Source organism: Eulemur rufifrons, chromosome 16 (assembly GCF_041146395.1).
Source record: "Eulemur rufifrons isolate Redbay chromosome 16, OSU_ERuf_1, whole genome shotgun sequence".
Lineage (NCBI taxonomy): Eukaryota > Metazoa > Chordata > Mammalia > Primates > Lemuridae > Eulemur > Eulemur rufifrons.
In genome coordinates this window covers 42,681,620-42,708,876 of record NC_090998.1, presented here as the reverse complement: position 1 = coordinate 42,708,876, position 27,257 = coordinate 42,681,620, and the positions used below count along the sequence as shown (strand labels likewise).

The 27,257-nt window shown below is 37.4% G+C and overlaps 1 protein-coding gene across 1 annotated transcript; it reads left to right on the top strand.

The window, feature by feature from the left end:
* Positions 1 to 9,593: 9,593 nt before the first annotated feature.
* GTSF1 (gametocyte specific factor 1) lies at positions 9,594 to 25,028 on the top strand. Its single transcript, XM_069490686.1, has 9 exons — positions 9,594 to 9,652; positions 11,577 to 11,621; positions 15,573 to 15,673; positions 18,953 to 19,079; positions 19,525 to 19,608; positions 20,068 to 20,131; positions 21,326 to 21,420; positions 22,333 to 22,369; positions 24,720 to 25,028. The coding sequence occupies exons 2-8, from the start codon at positions 11,606 to 11,608 to the stop codon at positions 22,347 to 22,349; spliced, it is 504 nt and encodes a 167-aa protein (XP_069346787.1). The 5' UTR covers positions 9,594 to 9,652; positions 11,577 to 11,605; the 3' UTR covers positions 22,350 to 22,369; positions 24,720 to 25,028.
* Positions 25,029 to 27,257: the final 2,229 nt, after the last annotated feature.

Here is a 27,257-nt window from a genome sequence, read left to right as displayed (position 1 = left end):
GTATAAAGTGAAATTTGTAATCTGAAAGGTTGGGTTTTTCTTATCTCAAGTGACGTCCTTTCTCTAAGATGCAGCATGTTATAATGGAGACCTCACTAGCTTTCAGTCAGATCTGGGTTAAACTATCTGCTCTGTCCTTAAGGGAAATTATTTCTCAAACTCAACTCCCTCATCTATAAAAGGCTGCCTCAGAGTCAACCTCATAAGGTTAACTAATATTAAATAAAGATGTATGTGTGTGTTAGAGCAACACTAGCTCCTGTACATAAACTCCACGTGGTGTTAATATCATGGCTTAACACAACAGAAGTTTTCTTGTATAAATCCCAGTACGAGTATTCAGTGGGTGCTGGTGATTCAAAGATACAGGCTCATTTCATCTTGTGATTATCATCTCTCACATTTGGCTTTCAAAGCTGCCACAAAAGGAGAATGGCAATTGCCTTTTAACCACCTCAGCCTGCGAGAGAATACTTTCAATCATATTCCTTTGGCAAAACTAGCCACGTGATCATACCTAAAAGTAAGGGAGGTGAGGATGTAGTCCCTGGCAGGGCAGCCACTTGGCAACAACAACGATGGAAGGGAAATTCAAATCTCTACTACCAGCTACCCTTCTCTGCAACAATAAAAAATGCTAAGTACTTGTGTTACTTCTTTCTAGATAACTTACATCATATACCTTCATTTGTTCTTAAGACTTTTGCTTCAAAAATGCTGGTTTAAAAGGTAAGATAAACCAACTTTTCATTGTTGGAATAGAAAGCAGAATACCTTTAAAGTTGGACTTTTTTTTTTTTTTTTTTTTTTTTTGAGAGAGGGTCTCACTCTGTCACCCAGGCTGGAGTATAGTGTGCAATCATAACACACTGCAGTCTCAACTCCTGGGCTCAAGCAATCTGAGTAGCTGGGACTACAGGCACACACCACCACACCCAAATAATTTTATTTTTCATAGAGACAGGGGCTCACTGTGTCACCCAGGCTGTTCTCAAACTCCTGGGCTCAAGCAGTCCTCCTGCCTCAGCCTCCCAAAGTGCTGGGATTACAGAAGTGAGCCACTGCGCCCGGCCCTAAAGTTGGACTCTTAAAGTGATATGGCCATTAAGTCATAGGCATGACAGATGCCTAAGCTTCAATTACAAACTTAAAAGATCTGTGTTGGTGGGCTCTGAATACCTCTATTCCTTCTCAATGACTCCGCTTCGGACTATATTCCATCAAGGACTTGCATAAACAACATTTTGATTCTGTGTAAGATTTTCAAAGAATAAAAGACCAATTCCTAAAACTGTGAAGGGGAAAGAATAAGCATACTGTACATGAACCAGGTTGGGATCCCCAGCCAAACAAGCTTGAAGGCACATCCAAGAGTTATAGGAGCCATTAATGTAGTTACCCACCACACATACACAGGGGAAAGGGAAGGTGCAAAGGAACTATACAATACAGAAGTTAGCAAAAAGTCAATGATTCCTACTCTGACACTTAGTAATATGAACTATGTTTGACAAAGTAACTTTAATCTCCTATACTTGGTCATCCAGACTAATTCTCCAGTTCCAGTTGCCAATTAACTTTCCTCTTATGGTCATCTCCTATGGCAACTCAAGAGACCTAAAAAAAGAGGTTATGAATGGTAAACATTCTAATAACAATAAATCCTAGAGAAAAGGTAAAAAACAACTTTTTAAAACTAATATCATAGTTTTAACTAATATCACTTATGTTGTATTCTAAACCTTTATAGAATCTTAGTCTTCTTAAAAAAATTAAACCATATTTTCTATTCTAAGTACCTCTTCCACCCACAATAGAATGCAGGGAAAGTCCTGATGGATTTAAATTAGACTTTGGAGAAAGGGCTGTTTAGAGCTCAATTTGAAATGCTACTAACACGTATCAAGCTTAGGTCTGCCACAAAAACACTTGCTATCGAAACAACACTACTTCAATCTTCTCTTTTTCCTCACAGGTCAGAAAAATTGATGGAGAAATTGTGGATGAAAGAGCTAGCAAACGGAAGATTTTTTTTTTTTAAACTTTGGGAAAAATCTTAACTGTCAAGTTTTAAGTAACAACTCTTACCATTATTGGCATCTTAACATGTTTTTTATTTAAATAAAGAATGTATTTCCTATGACAAGTTTCATTTGTTTTTTTTCTTCTTCCTTGTTTTCACATTCTCATTTGTCAATTAAAAGGCTAGAGGGCTTATTTGCCTGCTTCTCTTCTTAGTAGGGGAAATACAGTCATCAGTATATGAGCTATAATGCTATTCTATAATTGGGTTCTTCATCCTCCAATTTTTTTCTCCAAGTCACTTACTATATGAACATCAGATCAACTTTCTTCAATCAATCCTCTATACAAATTTTCCTGTTTAAAAGATGTAGTTTTCATGAGAAGCTGAGTTTGGAAACTGGCTTCAGGTCTACCTTCCTAAATCTATAAAAAGTCAATTTACTCCCATCTTAAATATGCCTTATTCTTTTTCACTCTGTTCATTTTTAAATGTCACCCCTTGCCCTTCAATCATTCAAATCCCTGTTCCAGCTTTCTTTTAAATTCAAGTTTTATTCCTCACCTCATTTAAACCTCTCCTGTCTTCATTAGTGACTTCTAACATGGCTGTTAAATATAGACAATTTTATTTAACCATACCACAAATCTTCATGAAGGAAGTTAGAATCATGTGTTGCTTTGTACTTGCTATACAACTAGCCTGGTGCTGTGCATCTAATAGAATGCTTAGTGCTTAAGCTGAATCAAGACAAAATTTATGACAGGCCAAAATCAGTTCCTCTTAAGCTATAGTTTTTTATTGTAGCTAGCTAATCCTTTTAAAATAATGACAATTGGTTTTTTGCTAATTTAGTGGTTGGTTCAGGTGTATTTAGATTTACAATTAAAAGTAGAAATTATAGGCAATGAATATTTTCTGTCCTTAGGAGGCTCATCCCCACCTAAATATTTTCTAGATTATTTTCAAATAATCTTTTTTTTTCAGTTAAAGCAGAAGAAGGAAAATAAAACTAGGCACTTTTAATATCTATTACATGCTAGTATATTTTGTACAAAGGAGGGCTACTTTCTCCTTTAAATTTATATAATATCAACATGACTTAATTTCACCTCTTGATTAAGTCCTTATATATATTTTCAATTTTTAATTTACACTTTGTTATTAACACCAGACTATAAAAACAAAAGAATGTTCTATAGGAAAAATGACCCAATATCATCAGATATCTTCCTTTATCATATTTTAGATATATAGAATCTTCCCCTAAAAGGTCATGAAGTCTTAACTGCAGTAACCACATAATATTTCTTCCAAACTAGGATACTTTTGAGCATGAAAGGGGGAACTATCAATAATTATCCTGGGGCAACCAGAATAACCAGGTTGGCTACCCTAGTCTTAAGAGATAAAACATCACCTACTAGATAATTGTGTGATTCAAAATATGGGTGCCAGAGCCACTCACATCTTTAAGAAGTTTTGAGGCCCTTGGAAGAAGGCACAAATAGAAGTTAAAACATCACTTTTTGCCTTGTAACATAACATTTGTTCAAAGCTTCAAGAAAGATCAAATAAACTTACAGGGGAATAAAGTAGAGCTTAAAAGTAATTGCCTCAAAGCCCTCCTCGATTCTTCAAAGTCTTAATTATTCCTCTCCGACCCCGTAACTGGTGGCTTATGTCTCCATATGACCTTTCATTCTGCTTTATTATTGTTAAACTGTAAGATGCTTTGGGATAGGTATGATCTTGACATACTAATCCTGTGCCCACAATCAAGGTTGTTGAATGTGGAGAATCTATAATTTATAGATACGATGGGGTAAAAAGAGAATACTCTGGGCTAAATATTTCTATCAGAATAAATCAACCTTTCAAAAACTTTGGAAACTAGCTTTTCTTATATTCTCCAAAAAGTCCTATTAAGGCAATTTATATTTATAGAATAGTAATAAGAATTTCCAGCTATAAAATTTCTTCCCTAAAATCAGGTTTTAAGGTTTCTACCCTTACATTCATGGTCTGAACTATGTGAGAAAAAATTCCAAAGGCCCGTTACTCATGTCCTAGATATGTACCAAAACATATTGCATTGGTTCCACATCTTTATCTTTCCCATGGTTGGTCTATACTTCATGGGCCTTTTTGTGCAAGCTTTCCAAGCAGTTATGGTATAAAACAAGTTAAAAAAAAAAAAAAAAAAAACCTCAAATACTTTAGTTTCTTTTTCCCACATACTCCTTTACAAGACAGATGATGTCTTGCACTTGCTGCAGCACCTGACACACCTGTGTTCTCAAGGCAAATAATCAAGTATTTACTATGTTTGTGACACTATTTAAGAACTGTAGTGGCATCGGGAAAATGGGGTGATGTTGATGAAAGGGTACATTTAGTTATAAGATGAATGAGTTCTAGAGAGCTAATGTAAAGCATGGTAACTATAGTTATAATAATGTATTTGTATACTTGAAATTCACTAACGGAGTAGATCTTAAGTATTGTCACCATACGCACACAAAAAATGTAACTATGTCAAATGATAGATTTGTTAATTAGCTCAATTGTGGAAATAATTACATAAGGTGTACTTATACCAAAACACCATGTTACATGCTTTAAATATATACAATTTGTTAATCATATCTCAATTTCAAAAAATAAAAAGAACTGTAGTGGCCACGGTCCAATATAGGGGAACAATGTTGACAACTACAGTATAAGGCAATGGTTCTTAAGCTATAATGGATATCAAAATTATAATAGTTGGAGGGCCAGGCACGGTGGCTTGAAGTGGCTGAGGCAGGAGGATTGCTTGAACTCAGGAGTTCTGGGCCGTAGTGCACTATGCCAACTGGGTGTCCACACTAAGTTCAGCATCGATATGGTGACCTCCTGGGAGCAGGGGACCACCAGGTTGCCTAAGGAGGGATGAACCAGCCCAGGTCAGAAATGGAGCAGGTCAAAACTCTGGAGCTGATCAGTAGTAGGATTGTGCCTATGAGTAGCCACTATACTCCAGCCTAGGCAACACAGGGAGACCCTGTCTCTGAAAAAAAATTTTTTATATCAGTTAGAGGGCTTGTCAAAACACAGATTGTAGGGCACCTCACCCCCTAGAGTTTCTGATTCAGTAGGTCTGTAGTAAGGCCCAAGAATTTGCATTTCCTCAAACCTCCAGGTGATGCTGATGCTGCTGATCTGGGTATGATACTTTGAAAACCACTGGTATAAGGGACAGTTTAAGTCCTGGGGAGGAAGGAGCATGGAGAGAGGTTACAAGAAAATGTAAGGACTTAATCCCAGATACAGGTTAGAAGATGGCTTCACAGAGAAAATGATCTTGGATTTAAACATTTGACATTCCTTAAAATAACACATCCGAAGAATAGCAGTATTGGAATTTTAGAACCGTTCTATGCAAGGCCAGTCCTTTACACAATTTTTAGTAGGTAAATTTTCTTTAGCATAATTCTGCTATGCTACCATCTTTTCAACAATCTTTTAAGACGGTCCCATTTCCTTGCCTATCTGTTCATTAAACCTTTCAAAGTGATACTAACACTGGTTTGCAAACTTTGGCTTATAATTTACATCTTAGATGCCAGCACCAGAAAGGATGCAAGGAGCTATTTGTTGCTAAGTCCTGGAGAAAAGAACAGCTATAGGTCAAAGAAAAACACAGAAAACAGATTTCTCAAGTATACTAGTAACTATTAGAGGTAATGTGGTGGCTCTCACCTGCAATACTAGCACTATAGGAGGCTGAGGTGATTGGATCGCATGAGGTTAGGAGTTCAAGACCAGCCTGAGCGAGAGTGAAACTCTGTCTCTACAAAAAATAGAAAAATTAGCCAGGTGTGGTGGCGTGTGCCTGCAGTCCCAGCTACTTGGGAGGCTGAGGCTATGATGATGCCACTGCATTCCAACTGAGGCAACAGAGCAAGACCCTATTTCAAAAAAAAAAAAAAAAGGCAGTGTGGATTACAGAGTAATATAATCTATGAAACTTACATATTAGGACACAGAACAAATCTAAAGTGTAGACAAACAAAATATCACTACTAGTTTTTTTGTCCATCCTGTAGCTTACTTTAGCTTTCTAGAGCTGAATGTTGGATATTCTAGGCAAGTTCCCACCAGCAACTCTTTTTTAAACATAAATTCATTTTCATTGGCTCCCACCACCTCTCCCTGCTACTTTGCTTGAACACTTGCAACCAACCCCAACTTTTTACCCTCCTCTAAAATAATATTTCCCAATCTATCCTTACCAATAAGAACACCTATTATGTTCCCTATAGATCCCTCATTTTGAAAGATTTGCAACTGCATTTATTGAATAATTTTTCTATTTTTAATTATACACTAAACTACCAATCAGAAATCATAATTAGATGAGAGAACCAGAACTTAGTTGACAAAATCTAAGCCAGAAACAAAGAAATATAATACTTTAGTCTTTTGTTAGGCAAAAGTTTAAGTTTTATTAGGATTTCTGAAACACTGAAAGTTTCTAAAGAATCTCAAGGACTACCAGAATTCTTCAATCCTAAAAGCTCAAGAAACTGTAACAAAGGGTTTTTTCAATCACTAGCTTACAGATCTATCTAATCATTAGCCCACAGATTTTATTTTTAATATTTAACTCTAAAACTATAATCTATAATTTAGGGATAAACACCAGTATATGCATAGATAGAACCAGCAAGGATTAGATTGAGTTTAGAGTATTAATTCCCACTGGCTCCTAGAATGACCCTTGTGTAAATGCCTTGGTCTCATTGCTTTCTCCTTTTCAAATATAATCAACCTGGCTAGAAAACCAGTCTGAAAGAAAGCTCAGCAGGGATCTCAGGTAAAGCAGGAAATTTATGCATTGGGAAGGAATGAACAAAGCACTTAAGAATAGAAAGAATAGATGTGTGGTGCATTTTTATTTCAAAATCACCATTGAAAGACAGGTTTGGTTTTTGTTTGTTTGAAAGTTGGTGAGCTTGTTCACTGCTGCTAAATGAAACAGCTTTACCAGTTGAGGACACTGTCACCCCGACAAAGCATTACTGAGTACAGCGAAGCCTGACTTTGGATTCTGGTTTGGTACCCACTCTCCACCCTTCCAAGCTTTTAGCTCTTTCTTCCTCAGAAATTTCTATCTGCAGGTATCTGAATAAAAAGTAGTTATGGGTCATAATATTAATAACAGTGTCAACAATTGCACCAGATCACTGCAATTTAGAGCCTGAAAAATCATATTTCCATTTTATTTTTATTTTTCTTCAGGTTAAACAATAGAAATTTATTTTCTCATAGTTCTAGAGACTGGAAGTCTAAGATCAAAGTTTCAGCAGGCTTGGTTCTTTCTGAGGCCTCTCTCCTTGGCTGGGAGGTGGTCGTCTTTTCTCTGTGTCTTTACATGATCTTCCCTTTGTGTGTGTCCACATCTCTGTTTTCAATCACACTGGCCCCATCAATCTGCATAAATGATACTGTAATAAATTCAGACGTTTAGGATTTCATAAAAACTATTTTAAAATATTTCCTAACAATCTAAAACTGATTTGCCAAAACAGCAGCTTTTTCTAAAATGCTTTGTGCTAAGCTTACAATGAAGCTTTCATTCTTAGCAATTTTCTTTCAGGAAGCACTTTAACAGTTTGCTCCTCCTCCCTATGAATCATCCAGGCCACCCAGGTGCAAGAATAGCTTTTATAAATTCAAAACAGTGCCTAGGTCAGTGGTTCTCAGCCCTGGCTGAACATTAAAATCATCTGGGTAGATTTTAAAAATAACTGTGCCTGGTTCTTTCTAATTAATTGGTCTTGGATGGGAACTTGGCATGGAAGTCTTAAAAGTTCCCCAGGTGAGTCTAAGGTGCAGGCAAGATTAAGAACCACTAACTTCCAAGAACGGCTTGAGGCCGGGCGCGGTGGCTCACGCCTGTAATCCTAGCACTCTGGGAGTCCGAGGTGGGCGGATCGTTTGAGCTCAGGAGTTCGAGACCAGCCTGAGCAAGAGCGAGACCCCACCTCTACTAAAAATAGAAAGAAATTATATGGACAGCTAAAAATATATAGAAAAAATTAGCCGGGCATGGTGGCGTATGCCTGTAGTCCCAGCTACTCGGGAGGCTGAGACAGGAGGATCGCTTGAGCTCAGGAGTTTGAGGTTGCTGTGAGCTAGGCTGACGCCACGGCACTCACTCTAGCCTGGGCAACAGAGTGAGACTCTGTCAAAAAAAAAAAAAAAAAAAAAAGAACGGCTTGAGCCCAGATTCCATCAACACCTATTTCTTTTTAGTGTCTTAATCTGAACCAACAGCTGTGAAACACACTCCATTCAGTTTAAGGACCACTAATTGGAAAAAACAAAACAAAAAAGATAACAATTATTTGTTTACAAATTATTCAAGTAAAAACAAAATGTCCCACCCCCATGATCCTTTTCAATAAAGCTACATTCAGTTTTTGCTGTCAGGATGGGTTCTCTCAAATCATAGCCTCTAAACTACTGAAATGTTGCAGAAATCCCAGTATTTAGCACCCAAACTAATCTCCCAGACTGCCTCCTACACCTTGGGCGGCACAGAATTTTTTGTCATATCTTTTACTTTTTAGTTTGGAAAACTATCACCAGATCTACCTGTGGTATCAACACCTTTCTTTTTTTCTGTCTAACCTTCAAAGGCCCCAAGTCCCTTTTCTCCATAATGCCTTCTTGGGTCATTTCAGGCTCCATTGATTTCTTCCTTATAGTAATTTACAGCCTCTACCACATTTTTTTTTTTTTTTTTTTTTTTTTTGCATCTGTTGTGCTGCCATTTAACCTTTCGACCACTTTGGGACTTGTTTTTCTAAACACTTTGGGGATAAGAATTGCTGCTTATACTTTTTTGGTATCGCCGTTTTCAGAACCAAGGCTCACATTTGTGAGCTTCACTAACAAGTTGTAACTTTCCGGACCTCTTCTCCTCTCCGAATGTTCACTGAGCTCTCTCCCCAACCTTAAAACACCCTCAGATTCTATTACTGCCTTTTGAATTTTGGGATTTTACAACACATGCTAAACATAAACAGCTAGACACAAAATTCCTGTCCTTGGTGATTGGGGTTTTTTTTTTTTTTTTTTTTTTTTTTTTTTGCTGTTCTGCCCATCTCCTTTCTAGTTCCTCGTCTCTCCCCTCAAAATCTAAATTACCTTTCTAGCTAGACAACTTCCACAAAGAAGGCTTTTTTCCGGGGAACTGCCCACCTCTAACCAGTCCCGTTCCTTCAAGTGCCCATTTCTAAGTGCTCTGTTCGCTTTTCTAAGATGGCCGCCACGAAGCCCAGAGAAGGAGGCGCGAGTTCCACGCCTGCAAGGCCACTATAGCTCTGCGGACCAGAGACGGCAGGGCTAAAAGAGGATGAGCCTGAGGAGAGCACCCTGGCAAGGAAGGGCCCAAGGAGCGAGAGCCACAAGGCCCCACCGAACAGATCCCAGTCCGACGCTTAGCCAGCGCCTGCGCGTCACAGGAAGTGGGGGGCCCCCACCCCCCGCCTCCCGCCCTCAGGCGCCGGAAGTGAGCGTTGCTGAGGCTCGGATGTGGGGCGAAGGCGACTGTGGGGAGAGTGTGTCTCGACCGAGGTAGGAAAGGTGTCGCGGCTCTGGCTTGGCGCCCCCATACAATTCACCTTTGGCGTTCTGAGATAACTGAGCTGTCTGATAGCTTCTCCTTTCCCTTTTCTGCCCGTAACCTTCGGCCTTGTGGGCCCACAACGTAGCTCTTTTGGCTACTGGCCGGTTCCGCTCCGTCGTCCACTCGAGGGCCTCCTAGCGCGTTTTGTACATTCTTTTTAAATTAACCACCTTCCCCACCTTCTCCTATTTAGTCGCATTGCTTAAATCTACTCTGTTTTCGTTTGTTTGTTTGTTTGTTCAAAGGAAGAAAAATGATTCTTTTACTGAGGCCCCGACTTCTGTTAAGAGTTTAACTAGTAGCCTCTGACTACGCCTAGTCCCCTGACCGGACTGCTTCCGTGTAGTTTGTCTGTTTCACCGCGGTCTAGTATTAGTCAAAAGGTAAAGAATTACCTGTTAACAGCTTGATGCGGAAAACAGTAAAATAGACATGGCTAAGTGAGGATGTTTAGTCTAATGTTATTTGTCATTTTGCCCACGGAAAATACGTTGGCTTCCTACAATCTGCTGAATCTGGTGCTCATTACTCCTTCATATGTCTTAAATTCATTAAACACAGTACTTAGTTCTTCCTTCTAAACCTCTTTTATTTTTCATGAAAAAGTATGAAGTAACTGTATAAGTAAAATGTGTCAAAAAGGACAGTCAAGATTTCTTAATCCAAACATGAAAAAATATTTTTAAGATAGTTACACTAATAATTGTCATTAACAAATGGGCTCTGCAGCAAAAACTGGAGTTCCAGCTGCTCACTTGTATTTCCTATCATAGGTTCCAATGCTGCTTATGTCATAGAATGGGGGGCTAAGGGGTGTAGAATTGTATGAGGGGCCAAAGGAGAGCATGCTCTAGAGACAATAGCTGTAAATCTAGCCAATTTTCAGAAGTTTCCTATGGGAGTAGTTTTATATAAATTTAGTTTTTTCTCATAATAATAAGTTTATTTAGTCACAGTGCTCAATAGAGGAGCTCTCTAGTAGAAGAGGATCCAAATTATGAAACCATTTCTTTTAATCTTTCACATTTCTTACAGACTTGTTCTCTTGTGACTGTGTTATCCATAATATGGACAGTCCTTAAGTCCTAATATTCAGAAATGTTCCCTTGGTGCTTAGAGTGAATGAGTATTTTCTTGAAAAACTTAAATCAACAAGTCTTGCCATTTTAGCATAGGAGATTGGAGGGAGAGGAGAAGTGAAGCATCACTAGAAAAAGGGAGAATGTCAGTGTGGCACATCTGATCATGTTTGAGAAAAGTCATGAAAATGATAAACTAGAATGTCTCTGAGCATATTGGAAGGGTTAAGTGTGTACTGTCTGACATAAGCTTCTAGTATTACCAGATCCCAGAGAGGAGCAAGATTGGTAGCCTGCCCATCCAGTATTTTTAAGAACTTGAGAGGAGAACTTTATAATATTACCTATTCGTCTGTTTGTGCATAAGTTTAAAATAACAGTATTCTTGTGGCAAGTCTTGACTTGCTCCCTCTAACGTTAAATAGCATCAAACCCTAATAGATGGTGAACAGTGACAGGCACTTAAGTAATAGCACTTAAGATAGATTGACGTCTTGTCTCCTGAATACAGTCTAAATTTGAACTGGAGTAGTCATATTTGATTTTTCTTAACTATTGGTGGGCCCTAGAATTTATTCCAAGACAATGAATTAGGCAAGGATGTTAAAATGCTTCAAAAACGAATGCTCTAAAGAGGAGAAAATATTGAGGGGAGGAGGAGGGGAGAATAAGGGTTTCCTATGGTGAACTTAGGTAGCTTCAATTCCAGAAGTGATTCTGCTTCTACTTCCAGGGCTACTTTTGGTACATTTTATTTCTGATTCCCTGAACCATACTTTTTTTTTTTTTCCAGCACTTGGCTTCAGCTCCTTCATTTCCAACATGGAAGAAACTTACAGTATGTACTTCTTGTTGCTTTTAGAAAATAAGTTAAATCATTAACATATAGTTTTATGTCTGACAAGACTTCTAGTGTGCTGGGAAAAATTCAGGTTTCTCCCTAAACTGCTGAAGAGGAAAAGTCTTTGTGGTATTGATGTAGAGAAGTGCCCAAATTTGAAATAAGACATTTGAAATTTAAGTAATTTAAGACGTATGAGAAGTCATAGAGCTTTGAAAAGGCTGCAGTTAGGTCACTTCTGTTAAACTATTTTTTTATTAAATGAGGCATTTTAACTCCTCAGGACTTCAGCTTCTCCTTGTATGTATGACACAGGGATAGTTACTTCTCCTTTCTTTCTGTTTTGAGGGATAACATGGTATATGTAATAATGTTGATGTACAATGAGTTTTGGGGATAAGAGATCCTGGAGAGGATTCTTGTTTCTCAGGTGACTCAGGAACCTTAGATGGCCCAAGAAATCAAAGGGGAGCCAGCACCTAGAATCTTACAGGCATAGAATCAACAGGGACCTGAAACATCATTTAACTTATTACAACATAGAAATAGAGCCTTTATTAATTGATTTGCCCAACGTTACATACTTAAGAGACAGAATCAGAGCCAGAGTCTTCTATATTGTTTATACCTAGTACTCTACTTGATACCATAGGCACTATGATTTCTACTCTCTGACCAAATTTGAGGAATATCTGAGTTGATGTCTGTGGATGAAACTTGTCAACAGGGCCTATTTTGTCTCCTACTTTGGTGTCTTGTTCAAAATCTTGTTATAATGAGTAAGTTCCAACTAAAGGATATTTCAGCCTTGTTCTACCCTCTAGGAAGAGTCCAATAGAGATCTTTATCTCTAATATATAGAAATTACATAGTAATAGTTTTTATTAAATAGCTAGAACACAGTGATTCTCAAACCTCAGCATGCAGCAGATTCACTTGAGGAGCTTGTTAAAACATAGATTGCTGGGTCCCACCCCCAGAGTTTTTGATTCAAAAGGTCTGGGTCTGGTATCTGAGAAGTTGCATTTCTAACAAGTTCCCAGGTGATGTTGATGCTTTGGAGGACCACACTTTTGAGAGTCATTGATCTTCCTTAGAAGATGAACTATTTCTTCCTTAGAGCTCCCGTATATTGGGGGTATATGTATGTATGTGTATATATTTTTTTCTGGCAACTTACTACTCTCTGTTAAATTAGAAAGGGACATCTCCCCTTTCTGTCTCTCATTTCTGTTAGTTTTGTCAGCCATAGTTTTTTGCTCAAAAAAATATTGCCCAGAAATGCACAATTTCAGGCCTCATTCCAGACCCACTAAATTAGAATCTGCGTTTTATCACAATCCCTAAGTAATTCAACGCCTAGAGATTGTGTTAAAGTTTGAGAAACGCTGTCTTAGAATATGCTTGACCTCTTTCCCAAATTGACCTGGAACTCCAGCCTTAATCTAAAAGACTCCTGGAGATCCCCATCTTCTCTCTTTGGGGTATACTTCTTAGCTGATGATATTTTTTGTCAGGCCTCATTCCTGATTTCCATGAAGTTTCCTCTGTTTCCCACCATGGGTTTTGGCCCTACCCACATTCGAGGAACAGCTGAGTCTATGCTTTTGGAGGAAGCTTGTCAACAAGACCTACTTTGTTTTCCGAAGTAAATTATATTCCCAGGAAGCCAGACAAAAATTTTTAGAGCAGTTTGATAGTATTTATTACAACTTCACACATACATTTCAATGCAGCACTCTTAGGTATCTGTCCAAGAGAAATATTCATACTAGTGCACAAAGAACTATATATACTAGATTGTTAGTCACAGCAATGTATATAAGGGTAAAAAACTGGAAACAACCTAAATGTCCATCAGTAAGGGAACTGATTAAGAATTTGGTACATCCATATGCAGCAGTGAAATATTCCTAATATGTACTGACATGGAAGGAGCTCCAAGATACATTAAGTGAAAGGAAAAAAGCAAATCGCAAGATAGAAGACACAGGAAATACTGTTACATGCTATAACATGGTGGAACCTGGACATGCTAAGTGAAATAAGCCAATTCCAAAAAGACAAATACTCTATTATTTCACATATGTGATATATCTAGAGCAAACTCATAACAACAAAAAGTAGAATGGTGGTTGCCAGGAGCTGGGGGGGAGTGGGAAGTGGAGAGTTGATGTTTAATAAGTATAGAGTTTCAGGTTTGCAAGATGAAAAATTTCTGGAGATTGGTTACACAAAATGTGAATATACTTAACACTACTAAACTGTACACTTAAAAATAATTAAAATGATAAATTTTATGTCTTTTTTCACAATTTAAAAATTTTTAATTAAAAATAAAAATTTTTTAATCTAGAAAACTAGATTAGAGTTGATCTAAGTTGTCAGAGACGAAGAAGTAAAGCATTATGATAGGAAGCTCTCATTATCAATTCTGACATATGCCACTATATGGACAGTATGATGTATGTGAATCATAAGGTACCATCCAATTTGTCAGCTGCTGACATGACCTAACATTTGCTAGTGATGGAATGGATTAAATGAAGGGAAACTAATAAGAATTTCATCTGTAAACTCTCCCTGGGTGTCCTAAAACTTCAGAAATATGAAAAGATTGCTGGTCAAGAAGAGCCTGGTTGGCATAATAAGCCTGCCTGTCCTTTCAGACTTTTCCTTCCTATTCATTCTGTCCTTCAAGTCACCTTCCTGGCTCATTTGCATCACGTTCATGGTTAGCAATTTATTCCATGTTTACCACCCTTCAGTGAAACTGTCTGTTTCAATTCCCCACTGTCTTCTGATTTTCATGGCAGTCTCCTGGTTTATAAGCTTCTTATCAAATGTGAATTGTTTATCTTATTTCACTTTTATCATTGCCTTCAGGGGTGGCAAGAGCATTTTATTAGGTTGCCTCTTGTCCTCATACTATACTCAGAATGTGCTTAACCATTTAATTCTCTTCCTTAACCAGGCTTGTTAAAATTTGGGGCTTGGCCTGGGCATCTTGTATAGCCTAAGGGTTGTTTTAAATAGCATTTTATAGGTTAAGGGCTGTCTTTCGCACAGCAGTTCTGTGTCTGTAATTGTCTTAACCTTAGGAGTTTCTGTTTTTGTGGATTATTCTATTTTTTTAGCTGGCTAATTTGATAGTCACTAGATTAAAGAATGCTCTATTTTTTCTCACCCCTTCCAAAATATGCAAAGTAAAACCACCTATCTAATAACAGTGTTGGTTTCATTTGAAAGGTATCTAGAGTAACCAACATCAGGAACTACTTATAGAAGTGAGTTAAAGCAGACAGATGAAAAAGAAATCATCCATACACTTATACTTCTCAAGATTCCATAGAACATAAAACTGATATAAAATAGTGCTTACCAACTTTTTTCATGTCATGGGATGCTAGTAATAGGTAAGGATGCTGGCAAATGGGATTAGTTACCTTCAACTCATGCAGCAGAGAGGGAGTGTGATTTGCAGGTGCGGTGGTCCCCCAGATCAATATACTGGCATACCAGTAATCCAGTCCAGCTTCAGCATACTGGTTGGGAAGCTCTGGTTGGACTAGCTAGAGAATGGGAATGACCCTGGATTAGCACTTTTAGAAAAGGAAATGGGGATATCATTTCATATAACTTTTTGTTTTCTGGTAAGAGTAACCAACAATGAAAACAGTATATATATTCAGTCAAACATGAACTAAGACCTTACTCCATGATTGCTGGTTTTGCTGGACTTACTAAGATTCAGTTATAACACAATTTTATCTTCTCAGAGTTACATTTTTATTTTAAATGTTTCGTCACCCTTTTTTTAATCCAAGTTTTTTTTAGAAAACTTGTTCTATTTTTATAGATTCTCTTGAAAAATCAAATGTGCCTGGAATGCTGTAGTTTTATAAGGGCCTGTTATAGTTTTACTTACTGTATTTTTCTCTCTTTCAGTTGACTCCCTGGACCCTGAAAAGCTATTACAATGCCCCTATGATAAAAACCACCAGATCAGGGCCTGCAGATTTCCTTATCATCTTATCAAGTGCAGAAAGGTCAGGTATTATTTTCATAATTTGCCCTCTAATGCTCTCCTGAATTCTTTTAAAAAGCCAGATTTTGTAAACATCAAATAATTTTATCATAAATGTTTTAATTGAATACAGAATTGTTTTGCGAATCTACCAAATATTAACACATTGACTGCTACACTAGAAAAAAAATTTTTTCCTTGAGGCCACAGTGTTTTATTATGAAAATAGAATAAAAACTTCAAAAACAAAACAATCCTTTCTAATTTAATGAAAAATGAAATTTATTGACTTCTATTTATTTAATCCACGTTTTTAGAATTAATTTGCCAATATTAATTGTACCAATAAGAACATCAACAAATAAGATTTTCATGAGCCAACTGCAGGGTTTTGCACAGGCTTTGCTTCATGAGGCCCTGGGCTCAAAACTATCGTGAATTAAAGACAACTGACATGGCAGTTAATGTGTTAAATACCAACATTTATAGAAAGGAGTTTGTTTATTCCTTAGAGTACATAAATTTTCTTCCCCCTAACTAGTGACAAAGCACGCTTTACAAACAGCATCTCTGGGCCAGATGCAGTAGCTCACGCTTGTAATCCTAGCACTTTGGGAGGCTGAGGTGGGAGGATCACTTGAGGCCAGAAGTTTGAGACCAGCCTGAGCAACACAGCAAGACTGTCTCTAAATAAAATACAAAAAATTAGCCAGGTGTGGTGGCACATGCCTGTAGTCCCAGCTACTCGGGAGGCTGAGGCAAAAAGGTTGCCTTGAGCCCAAGAGTTTGAGGTTGCAGTGAGGTATGATGATGCAGTTGCACTTTAGTCTGGATGACAGAGTGAGACCCTGTCTCAAAAAAAAAATATATATATATATATGTACGTGTGTGTGTATATATTACACATACATACACAGTATCTTTGGAGTCTTCATACCCTTTGTAAAACAAATTAATTTTTGCTAGCAATGAGAATTCTCTCTTATCTTGTAAATTTTTTGTGTTCATTGTCTTGATAAAGATTGAGTGCTATACTAACACTTCTTCTTTTGTTTAGAAATTTTAGAGAGATTGAACAGCTAGGGGCTAGCCCAAGAAAAGATTATTCCTAAAATAACTGTTTCTCCACATTTCAACAATAAGCATCTTTTAAAAAAATAAAGGTTTTCTTTTTTGTTGTTAATAATGTATTGTATTTAATCTAATACATTCAAAACAGTTCTTTTTTAAAAATTTACATAGATTTAGGGGCTACATGTGTAGATTTGTTGCAGGGGTATATCACATAGTAGTGAAGTATGGGCTTTTTTTGTAACTTTGAACTGATTAGTGTATGTAGTACCCATTAGATAATTTCTCATCCTGCACCTCCCCCCAATTTAATGCTATATTATTTGAGACATGTCGACAGGATTATTAGAATTCATATTTCAGCTACAGAAGCCAAAATTCTGCCAGGATTTATGCTTTGAAAACAATTTTGTATTTAGCCCAAATTGTATACAATTCAGATTTAATGCCCTTTAAAAAGTGTTTCTCTGACTGGGCACTGTGGCTTATGCCTATAATCCCAGCACTGTGGAAGGCTGAGGTGAGAGGATCCCTTGAGGTCAGGAGTTCAAGACCAGCCTGAGCAATAGCAAGACCCCATCTCTACAAAAAAATAGAAAAATTAGCTGGTGTGGTAGCCCATGCCTATAGTCCCAGCTACTCAGGAGCATGAGGCAGGAGGGTCCCTTGAGCCTAGGAGTTGGAGTTTGCAGTGAGCTATGATGACGCCTCTGCACTCCAGCATGGGTGACAGTGAGACCCTGTCTCTTTAAAAAATAAAGGCAAGGCGGGGAGTCTCTTATAATCCTGGAAACATAAGATGCCTTTGTTGATTATATCTGTATCTCTTTTTAATTTCTAGAGCAAGGATCCCTTAATGTTAAACCTAGACAATATAGTTCAGCAGTGTCCTCCGTTAGACTTTCTTAGGCTTGCTTTGCTTTTTTTTTTTTTTTTTTTGCTGTTTTTTTTTTTTTTGAGACAGAGTCTCACTCTGTCACCCCAGCTAGAGTGCAGTGGCATTGTCATAGCTCACTGCAACCTCCAATTCCTGGGCTCAAATGATCCTCCTGCCTCAGCCTCCCGAGTAGCTGGGACTACAGGCACAGGCCACCATGCCCTGCTAATTTTTCTGTTGTTTTTGTAGAGATGGGGTCTTGTTCTTGCTCAGGCTGGTCTCAAACTCCTGAGCTCAAACAATCCTCCTGCCTTGGCCTCCGAAAGTGCTAGGATTACAGGCTTGAGCCACCACACCTGGCCTCCCATAGGCTTTTAAACATTTCCCAAGGGTAAAGTTTGAGAAAGGGACACTGTCATAACCCCCTTCTTTTAATGTTCTTAGTCTTTGGCCACAAAACCTTTGCATTGAATGCCTGGTACTTTTTATGAAAATGATAGCAATTCCTGCCCTCACAAGTTTCTTAATCCTATGTTTTTACAACCTTCTCCCTGCTTAACATTATTTTTATTTTCTTGAGTTTCATATGTAACATTAATCTTTTTCTTTTCCTAAAAAATAAATTTCTTAAATGCTGGTATATTTGTCATAGGATTTGGATGATATTAAACGCTTTGTTTTATTTTAAAATAAAGAACTTGGTCCGCAAAGTAGATTCTATCATTTGGGCTTTTCCTTAGTGAAACAGCTAAAATAAAGGTCAAATTGTTCAGAGCCTCATTTCAGGCATCATTACTTTAAATAAGCATCACTGCGTTAATCTGAAAAATCATTGGTTTGCCTCTTCTGCAGCTCTCTTGCAATAGCTATTTTCCAGCACTGTTGTACTGCAGTGCAGTACAACACTACAGCACTACTGCAGTGCCGACTACGAGTGTGTTTCAGTGTTACTATTCATCCTGAATCTCAGCTTTCAAAGACTTCAGAGAGCTCTATCATTATAGGCAGTGCCTCCTGAATCTTGTGACCCTGAGAAGTAAACGGGGGGGAAGATAATGGTTCAAATGCCCAATCCTAAATTCACTGTTTAGCTCTACATAAGCCACTTAAACCCCAATATCTACAATCATAATAAACAGACTTACATTTTTATGATTTTAAAATAATAATGTGGTCTGTATGAGCAATAAATAATTCCCTCTTAATTTTCTGCTATGAGTTTGCCTACTATAGTTAAGCCAGAAATTTATTGAGGAATTTTAGGGTAGCCATTTATAGAATAAGGCTGAGCCACTCCTCTTGAACTTCTAGAGATCCAAAGAACTGACAGATCCCTTAATTTTGTTTCCACAGAATCATCCTGATGTTGCAAAAAAATTGGCTACTTGTCCCTTCAATGCTCGCCACCAGGTTCCTCGGGCTGAAATCAGTCATCATATCTCAAGCTGTGATGACAAAAGTTGCATTGAGCAAGATGTCGGTAAGAATGAGTAGCTAAAATGTTTCAGTACTAGAGGTTAGCCCCTTCATATTTGCATTATGCTACATTGTCAGCTTGATTTTTGGCTTTCATCATTTCAGAAGAATATACTTTTCTACCTTTGAGACTTTTACCTTATAGCGGCAATAGATTGTCAGGTCGTGTCAGACTGCTTTCTCTTCTGAACAGGCTGATTCATTTTACTAGTAATTCATCTAAAAATAAAAATCCTCCTATTGCCGTAAATATTGTAATCATCTTTGTTTCTGCTTCTCTTTCTTCTGTCAGCAAACAGATAAGATCCCTCTGTTTAGCTTTTATACTATCTATTTTTCAGAAACAAAGACCCATTAGGCTACTCTGCAAGCTTGTAAGCTGCTAACTCCTTTAAACACTATAACTTGGCAATGTCCCCTTCTTATGTCAAATTTCCATTGTCTTGCAGTCTGCCAAACCAGGAACCTCGGACAAGAGACTCTGGCTGAGAGCTCATGGCAATGCCCTCCTTGCGATGAAGACTGGGATAAAGGTGAAATGTACATCTTTTTCTTCACAATGTCTAAATCTCAAGTCATTTGCTTAAGACAGAAGGAAGATTTTCCTTTTTTATGAACATACTGTGTTGTTTGGAATGCCTTATTATTTTTATTGGGCCCCAAAATGAGCACATTTGTATCGCTATGCAGACACGTGGAACAGCCGATCCCTCTTGATTGGAAAAAGCACTTCTTTACATCTGCTTTTTTCCATAAATTGTGTTGTACCATCTGTGTTTGATTGTTACTAGGCACGTTTATTATTATTTATGTTGCTTGTGTTTATGTCCTTCAATTAAATTCCTGCTACTGTGTCACTTAGGCAGGGTACTTGATCAATTTTTACTTGCTTTTCTAAACTTAGTTGTATTATTTCCCATCTTACAAAATCAGCTAACATAAACCGGTGTCTTATCTTGTAGTACCACAAACTGTTTTGCTTCTTTTGGCAGATTTGTGGGAACAGACCAGCACCCCATTTGTCTGGGGCACAGCCAACTACTGTGGCAACAACAGGTAAATGAAATGGTCTCATTCCCAGCACTACCTCCCAATATCAGAGTGTTCTATCAACAAAAAAGCCACCAAAACATGAATTGACCTCTTTCCTTGATTATGTTCCTTGGTGGTAGCTTTGTCTAGATATTGTTTTGGTGTTTTTTTCCTTATGTATTCCTCGATTCAGAAAAAGGTCACGTGCTCTGTGCTAATCATTGGGGATACAAAAGTAGTACCTTATATAGTCTGGCAAGAGAAACAGTGGCACCAGACATTTTTAAGTCTTAGTTGGGTTTTTTGGTAAGTTTACATTATTTTAATGCTTTGAAAAAATTCTCCAGCTATACCACTTGGATCATTTTTACTCTAGGTAACTAGTATTTGAGGAAAAATTAGTCTTAAAAGTTCTTTATTTCAGCCAAGCGCAGTGGCTCATGCCTGTAATAGCCCAAGAGTTTGAGACCAGCCTGGGCAACATAGTAAGACCTCATCTTTTAAAAAAAAGAAAAAAAGTTCTTTATTTGAGATTGGGAAACCAGAGTATCTATTAGGAAGGAAGATGAATCTCTTCTTCCTACTGATTTTGTGTCTAATTTAAAACTATAAGATGTCTCATTAACACCAAGGCTCACACCTTGGAAGATCAGTTTCAAAGCCAAATGAGAATATTTCTGGATTAGAAAATGAAGGAATAAGATTCTATACTTCATTTTTCCCCCCAAATAGAATGCTTATCAGTTTTTTATTTCTTAGCTACTGAGGTCCATTAATAATTTTAAGTGTATACTATTTTATGCATACTACCATAGAAAAACTTAAAGATGAATTCCATTGGTTACAACTTTAAGTTTGAAATTTGCTGCCTTTGGTTTGGTTGTCTTGGCGTTTTATTTTATCTCTTATGTTTATTGAGTGAGTTGATGAGCCTGTCACACAGCTGAACAGTAGATGGCATTGCTGTTTATCTCAATTTCTGGAAAATGAAAATGGTTAGACCCATCTTAACGTCTGTACAGAACAGGGAGCTTTCCAGAGAAATGGTAATCATTCTAATTGCAGAAACATTTTTGATGGAAATGTGTTTACATTTCAGATGAATGTAGGTTATTGTTTTTCCCCAAATTACAAAAAACACATTTTGATTGTCTTATATATGCCTTCATGAAGAATACAGATCTGCTGACATAGCCAAATTCGTCTTTCTTTTTGCAGCCCTGCAAGCAACATAGTTATGGAACATAAGAGTAACCTGGCTTCAGGCATGCGAGTTCCCAAATCTTTGCCGTATGTTCTGCCATGGAAAAACAGTAAGTGAAATAGAAACAAAATGCTTTTACTCTCTTCTTTATGCTAAATAGAGTTGGTCTTAATTATTCAGACATGTTCAATCTGAACACCTTGCACTTGCATGACATTGAAAGTGAGTGCCTCCTCAAGTTTTGTGCCCTAAGCACCTCACTCAGTTCACCCTACTGGCCCTGGTTAGGAACAAGAAATTATGAATAGGAAAGTGCAAGACTAAAGAAGCCAAATGAGTATTTTCAAGATGGGTGACCACTGATATCAAATACCATGATTAAATTTGGGGACCAGTATAAAGGCTGTTGATTTTGGCTAGGAGGAAGTCATCCCTATGAATATCAGTAGAGAATTAGGATCTGAAATTGGATTGCAAGCGCCTAAAAGGAAACGAGTAGAGAGAAAATGAAAGTAATAAGTCATAAGAACCAGCATAAAGAATGGTATTCACATGTCTTCCCTAGACAGAAGAGGCCATGCTGGGTTAACAGGTACTCAATTTGTATCATACTATCCTGATAAATCTCCACATATGGAACACCCAAGATAATTGTCTTTTTATTTAATACGAATTTTGTTTTCCTAATGTTGCCCCAAATTCAGATTCTCTTGATTTCAGTCTTTGCTTTTGTTTGAGCTGATTTTTAGGTGGCTAGAGGATTCCCTTTAAAACATTTCTCTTTGGATACTTGCATTTCCCAAAAAGTGAGATCACTAAATTACATGCTGAGGCTTGATAAGCAAAGACTGTTTTCTTTTCCCATGCTCTTGAATGGAATCTGATCACTCATTTTAAATTCTGCTTTTTTATTATAATTCAGTCTACCCCAGGAATAGGTCATTTGTGTTCAATAAGAATAGAGAATGGAGTGAATTTCACTTGACGTGATGTATTTATTTTGAAATATTTCTACTCATAGATGGAAATGCACAGTAACTGAATATCAATCTCATCAAGTAAGTGTTTCAGTTTTATTTCACTATCTCTTCAGATGATAGCAAGATTTAACTGGACATAAAGCAATTTGGGTCCAATTTTCTTTCAGATTATGGTACCAAATTAAAGCTTTGGGGGTGTGTGTGTGTTTTAAGTATATAGCCTCTGTTATGGCTTTACACGCTAATGAATAGGCATTTACTGGTTAAATTAGAATTCTGTAAACACGCCAAGTTGTTTTCCCTAACATTAGTACACATTGCTTTTCTTTTTTTTTTAATCAAAGTTGCATTCTAGATCTATCATACCTCTTTTAATGGACTGAGATTAATCAGACAGCTGTGCTTCGCTGCCCTGCAGTTCATTGCCTGTGCAGTACAGTTTAATACTCATCAAAAAATTCATATTCTTTTTAATGAGCACTTAAAAGTTTTGGGTCTGTAAGAGTCTTATACCATTGATCTTACCTGAATATTTGATTTAGCAGAATCTCATAAAATCTATATGAGGAGACCAAAATCTCTCACTTTTCACAGATGAAGCCCTTCCTTTAAGTTACTGTATGTGCCCATGGCAGAGCCAAGTTTGATGCTTCAACTGTTGTCTTAGCTGAGGTTGCGTAGCCACATTGCTCTTGACAAAGGGAATATTACAAAGGCTGGGAATGGAATTATATCCCAACTCTGTCCCACAAATAAGAGGCCTTCAGTGAATATTTATTGAATTGAATGAATGAATGAATGATTGGTCTGTTGCATTCCAGTTCATTCATTCTCTCTAGACAGTAAAGCAGATGAATCTGTGAGTTAGGGTTCATTTTGTATCAGAACTGATGTTTCTTCTGGTAAGAAGCAGAAAAGAGATGCTAAAAGTGAAAATCCCTTAGCTATGGACAATAATATTTATCAGTTGCTTCTAGGGACCAGCCATTTTCCTTGGTAGGTTCAGACATCAAATTGTTTAATACATTTGGAAGCCAGAAATGGGATTTGGCCCCAGAAGGAAAAGAGACACAATAGCACTGGGTGTGCCAGGAAAGCTGACATTTGGCATGATGGAATGCTTCTGTAGTCCCAGCTATTCAGAAGGCTGAGACAGGAGGATCGCTTGAGCCAAGGAGTTTGAAGCTATGTGCTTGTACCTGGGCCACTGCACTCCAGCCTGGGCAACATAGTGAGACTCTGTCTTCTCTGAATTAAAAAAAAAAAAAAAGGAAAGCATACATTGAACAGACCTGGATAAATGGTGAACTTTATGTTCCCCTCTGATGTACTGCACAAGATGTTTGGTGATCATACTATATGGATAGCTATCTAGTAAAAATGGCTCCCCTAAGATGAAAACCTAGGAGAAACTTCTCTCTATAACTTAAGACCAGACACTTCTCTCCTTTGGAACTTAACTCTGTGTTGTTAAACTTGTTACACACTGAGAAATCAGGAAAAAAAAATTATCCTAGGTTAGCTAAGAATCCTCAAGCAGCCACAGACCTTCTTATCCTCTTAATAACAATGAAGCATCATTTTTTTGAATGCCTATTGCAGAATTCTCTAGCTCCTTTGGAAGGATACGAAAGAAATAGAATTAGCTGGGCATTGTGGCTCACACCTGTAGTCCCAGCTACTCAGGAGGCTGAGGCAGGAGGATTCCTTGAGCCCAGGAGTTTGAGGTTGCATTGAGCTGTGATGACACCACTGCACTCTAACCTGGGTGACAGAGAGAGATCCTATCTCAAAAAAAAAAAGAAAAAGAACAAAATAAGTAGAAGACATGACTTAATTCCCTTAAGAACTTAAGTGTGGGTGGAATTTTTTTTAATGTACATACGTGAGAAGAGTTTGTTCACTTAACATTTAATGTGCTTTATCCCATTGATGTTTTTATCAGCAACTCCACTTTTTACTAGATAAGTACCTCAAAAGCAGGTAATATATTAATTTTTGTCCCCTAATGTATATTGTAAAAGCTTAAAAAATATTGTTGAATTAATGAATAAACAGAGTAGATGAGAAGAAAAAAAGATCAAGATAAGTTCATTGGAATTAATCCAGAATTGTCTGAATGAGTCAATTGCCTGGATAGTCAATTCTGCTGTTCTCCTGACTTGTGAAACTGTTGACACCAGAAGTGTTCCTTGATGTCTGTATAGAATGTTTTTAATTCAATTAACAAGTTTCTGTGTGCTCAGTGGTACTAAAGAGCTAAGGGTCAGAAGGCACTTGGTCTTCTGCCATTAACAACAGCAGATTCCTCCAGCAGATCAAGAGAATTTAAATTGGGTTATAGTTGTTGTATGGCCCATTGTCAGATGTAGTTGGTGCTTTTGTCATTGAAAGGAACTAAGACCTTTCCCCCCTCATTTCCTTTCAGATGGCAGATCCTAGAAGACTCTTACTTCTTCCTGCAACCAGCGTGTTCTTCATTTTTCTCCTAATCTAATTATAGAATGATAAACTATCTGTGACTTTCAAACTGACAAGTACCTTTTTTTCCGTCCCATTTGAGTCCTCATTTGATGCAAGAATCCTCATATTCAGAAGCTTTCAAATAAACCATCAATGTAGGTAGCTTATAGTTTGGTTAAGTACTTATAGCCCCAGGTTCAGAGACCACATCCAATTCCACATTAATGAACCATAATGATTTAAAGTTATCTTAAAGGATCCAACTAGGGTATACAGGAAACTTGGGTTGGAAAAAGTAACTGTGTATTTATTTCTATTACAGACATGGGCCAAATTTTGGCATTTATAGAAATGGCCTTTTTCTGATTGGTGCATCTGTTATCCAGCATCTTTGGGATATTAACAGCATTTGTATAGCAAAGTACCCTTTTCTTATTGAGAATCTTTAGGACTTTCTCCCTGAATGTCTCCAACCTAGGCTAGATTTGTTTTTATTTATCTCTCCACACTCAAGCTAGAAATTGTACTAGCTGTCAAACTAGGTGTGGATTATGTAGGAATAAAGATTGGAATGGAGGGGAGGAACAAGTGTACATGTGGAGAATACGTGGGCTTTCCACCTGTGTGTGAAATTTGATTAAGCTTCAAAGCTTAGATGTGTGAGGGCCCTGCTGACTACCCTGAGGTATGTGTATAGCAAGTTAGATTTCTGAAACACCCAAGGCTCTGGCTTTCCTAGCATCTTGTGGGTCCTTATAAGGAGACTTCATAATCTCTCCAGACCAGTTTTTTGTTTGTTTGGATTATTTAAGAGTTTTGTTTGATTTGGTTTGGTTTTAAAACTGTTTAATGGGGAGGGGAGGGGTTTGGGATCTAATATAGATAGGGACTTAGATGAAACATACTAACAAATATTTCCAAAAAAGATCTCTCTAGAATTGTTTTCAGGTGACAGATAGGAAAGTAAGCTCCTGTGGAATGCCTCCTTCTAAGAGTTTTACATAAAACAGGATTCTCCCCTAATGAAGCAGAGCTGTCTGTTTATTTAGTTCCAAGCTCTAAAAACAAGTTCAAGATAAGCCCCAGTACAATAGTATTTCTACTTCTAGCTGTGTAATCTTAAGTAAATAACTAGACTGTTTCTTCTGGAAAAGGTGGTAGTATATTAAGAAGGAAAAAACCCACGCATACGCCCTCCTAGTTCTGGTTATTTATGTTTGTATATCAGTCAGCACCTCACAATAACTTTATTTTAAAGTAGTCATTAAAGTAGTCTGGAAAATATTAATACAAAACCCTTTTGATTTTATTTATTTTGGTGATGGACTCCTACCTAGTTTAGAAAAAAGAAGTATTGGTGTTAGTCGTATTGCAAAGAATTACCTACTTGAATGCAACTCAACAAAGGAATTAAGTAGAAAATAGTTACTTTTTCTTTTTTAAATATCTGAAGGTTCTAGGTAAGCTAACATGTATCATTCATGAAAATGATAAATGATAAGTGATGCTTGGGTCTCCTGGTAGCTGTACCTGAGCTAAACAGGGAGAGTATTTGGATTTAATTTCAAATAATATACTGAAATACCTTTCATTGGTGAGGCAGAACAATAGCTGCTTGTGTTAGTCTATTATTTTAGGAGGACATCTCTTTGCTCATGACTGCTGGAACTTAATCATAAAATATGTGACCTTTTAGAGTGTGAGTAGCACTCACTATAGAAGAATGCTTGCCTGTCTTAATTTTGTTAGCTCAAAAATAGACAGTTCTGTTTCTTTTGGAAACTAATGATTAAAGCCACCAGTTTTCAGTTCACCAGCTTTAAGTCTGCTTAGGATTTTACTGGGCCTAGGATTAACTACTATGGATTTAGTTTGCTAGAAATTTTTAGAGATTCCCAAAAACTAGTACAAAGAAATGGCTAAAGATAAAGATCTCTATTACTTCTGTCAGAAATTGAGAGAGGAAGATTACTTATCTTTAGGACCTTCTTTTACAGAGGATATCTTTCCTTTGGAATGTGAGCAGTGGAAGGTAAACAGTTGAATATTCTGCCTCAGTTTCGGTTAAAGACAAGTGTTATGGTTAAAGGTTAAATGAAGAGGTGTTTCCAAAGCTTAGCCCAGAGAACTAAGATTTGAGTCCTGCGTTTTAATCTTATCCAGGGTTTCCATACTATACCCCAGAGAGCTGCTTTGCTTTTTGGAAGATTGTCTTTCTCTGTGGGGGTTCTAGAAGTACCATTGCAACTTGCAAATGTTCTCACCAGGAATAAACAAATGTAGGTGATAAGTGATGCCTTAAACTCTCCTGGTAGCTGTACTTGAGCTAAACAGGGAAAGTATTTGGATTTATTAATAATTTCAAATAACATACTGCAGTACCCTTTATTGGTAAGGCAAAACAGTGGCTGCTTGTGTTAGTCTCTTAGACAAAATGTAAATAGTAAATACTATACTGGCATTCTTGGATTCCTCTAGTTGTACTTTTCACAATTCATATTAA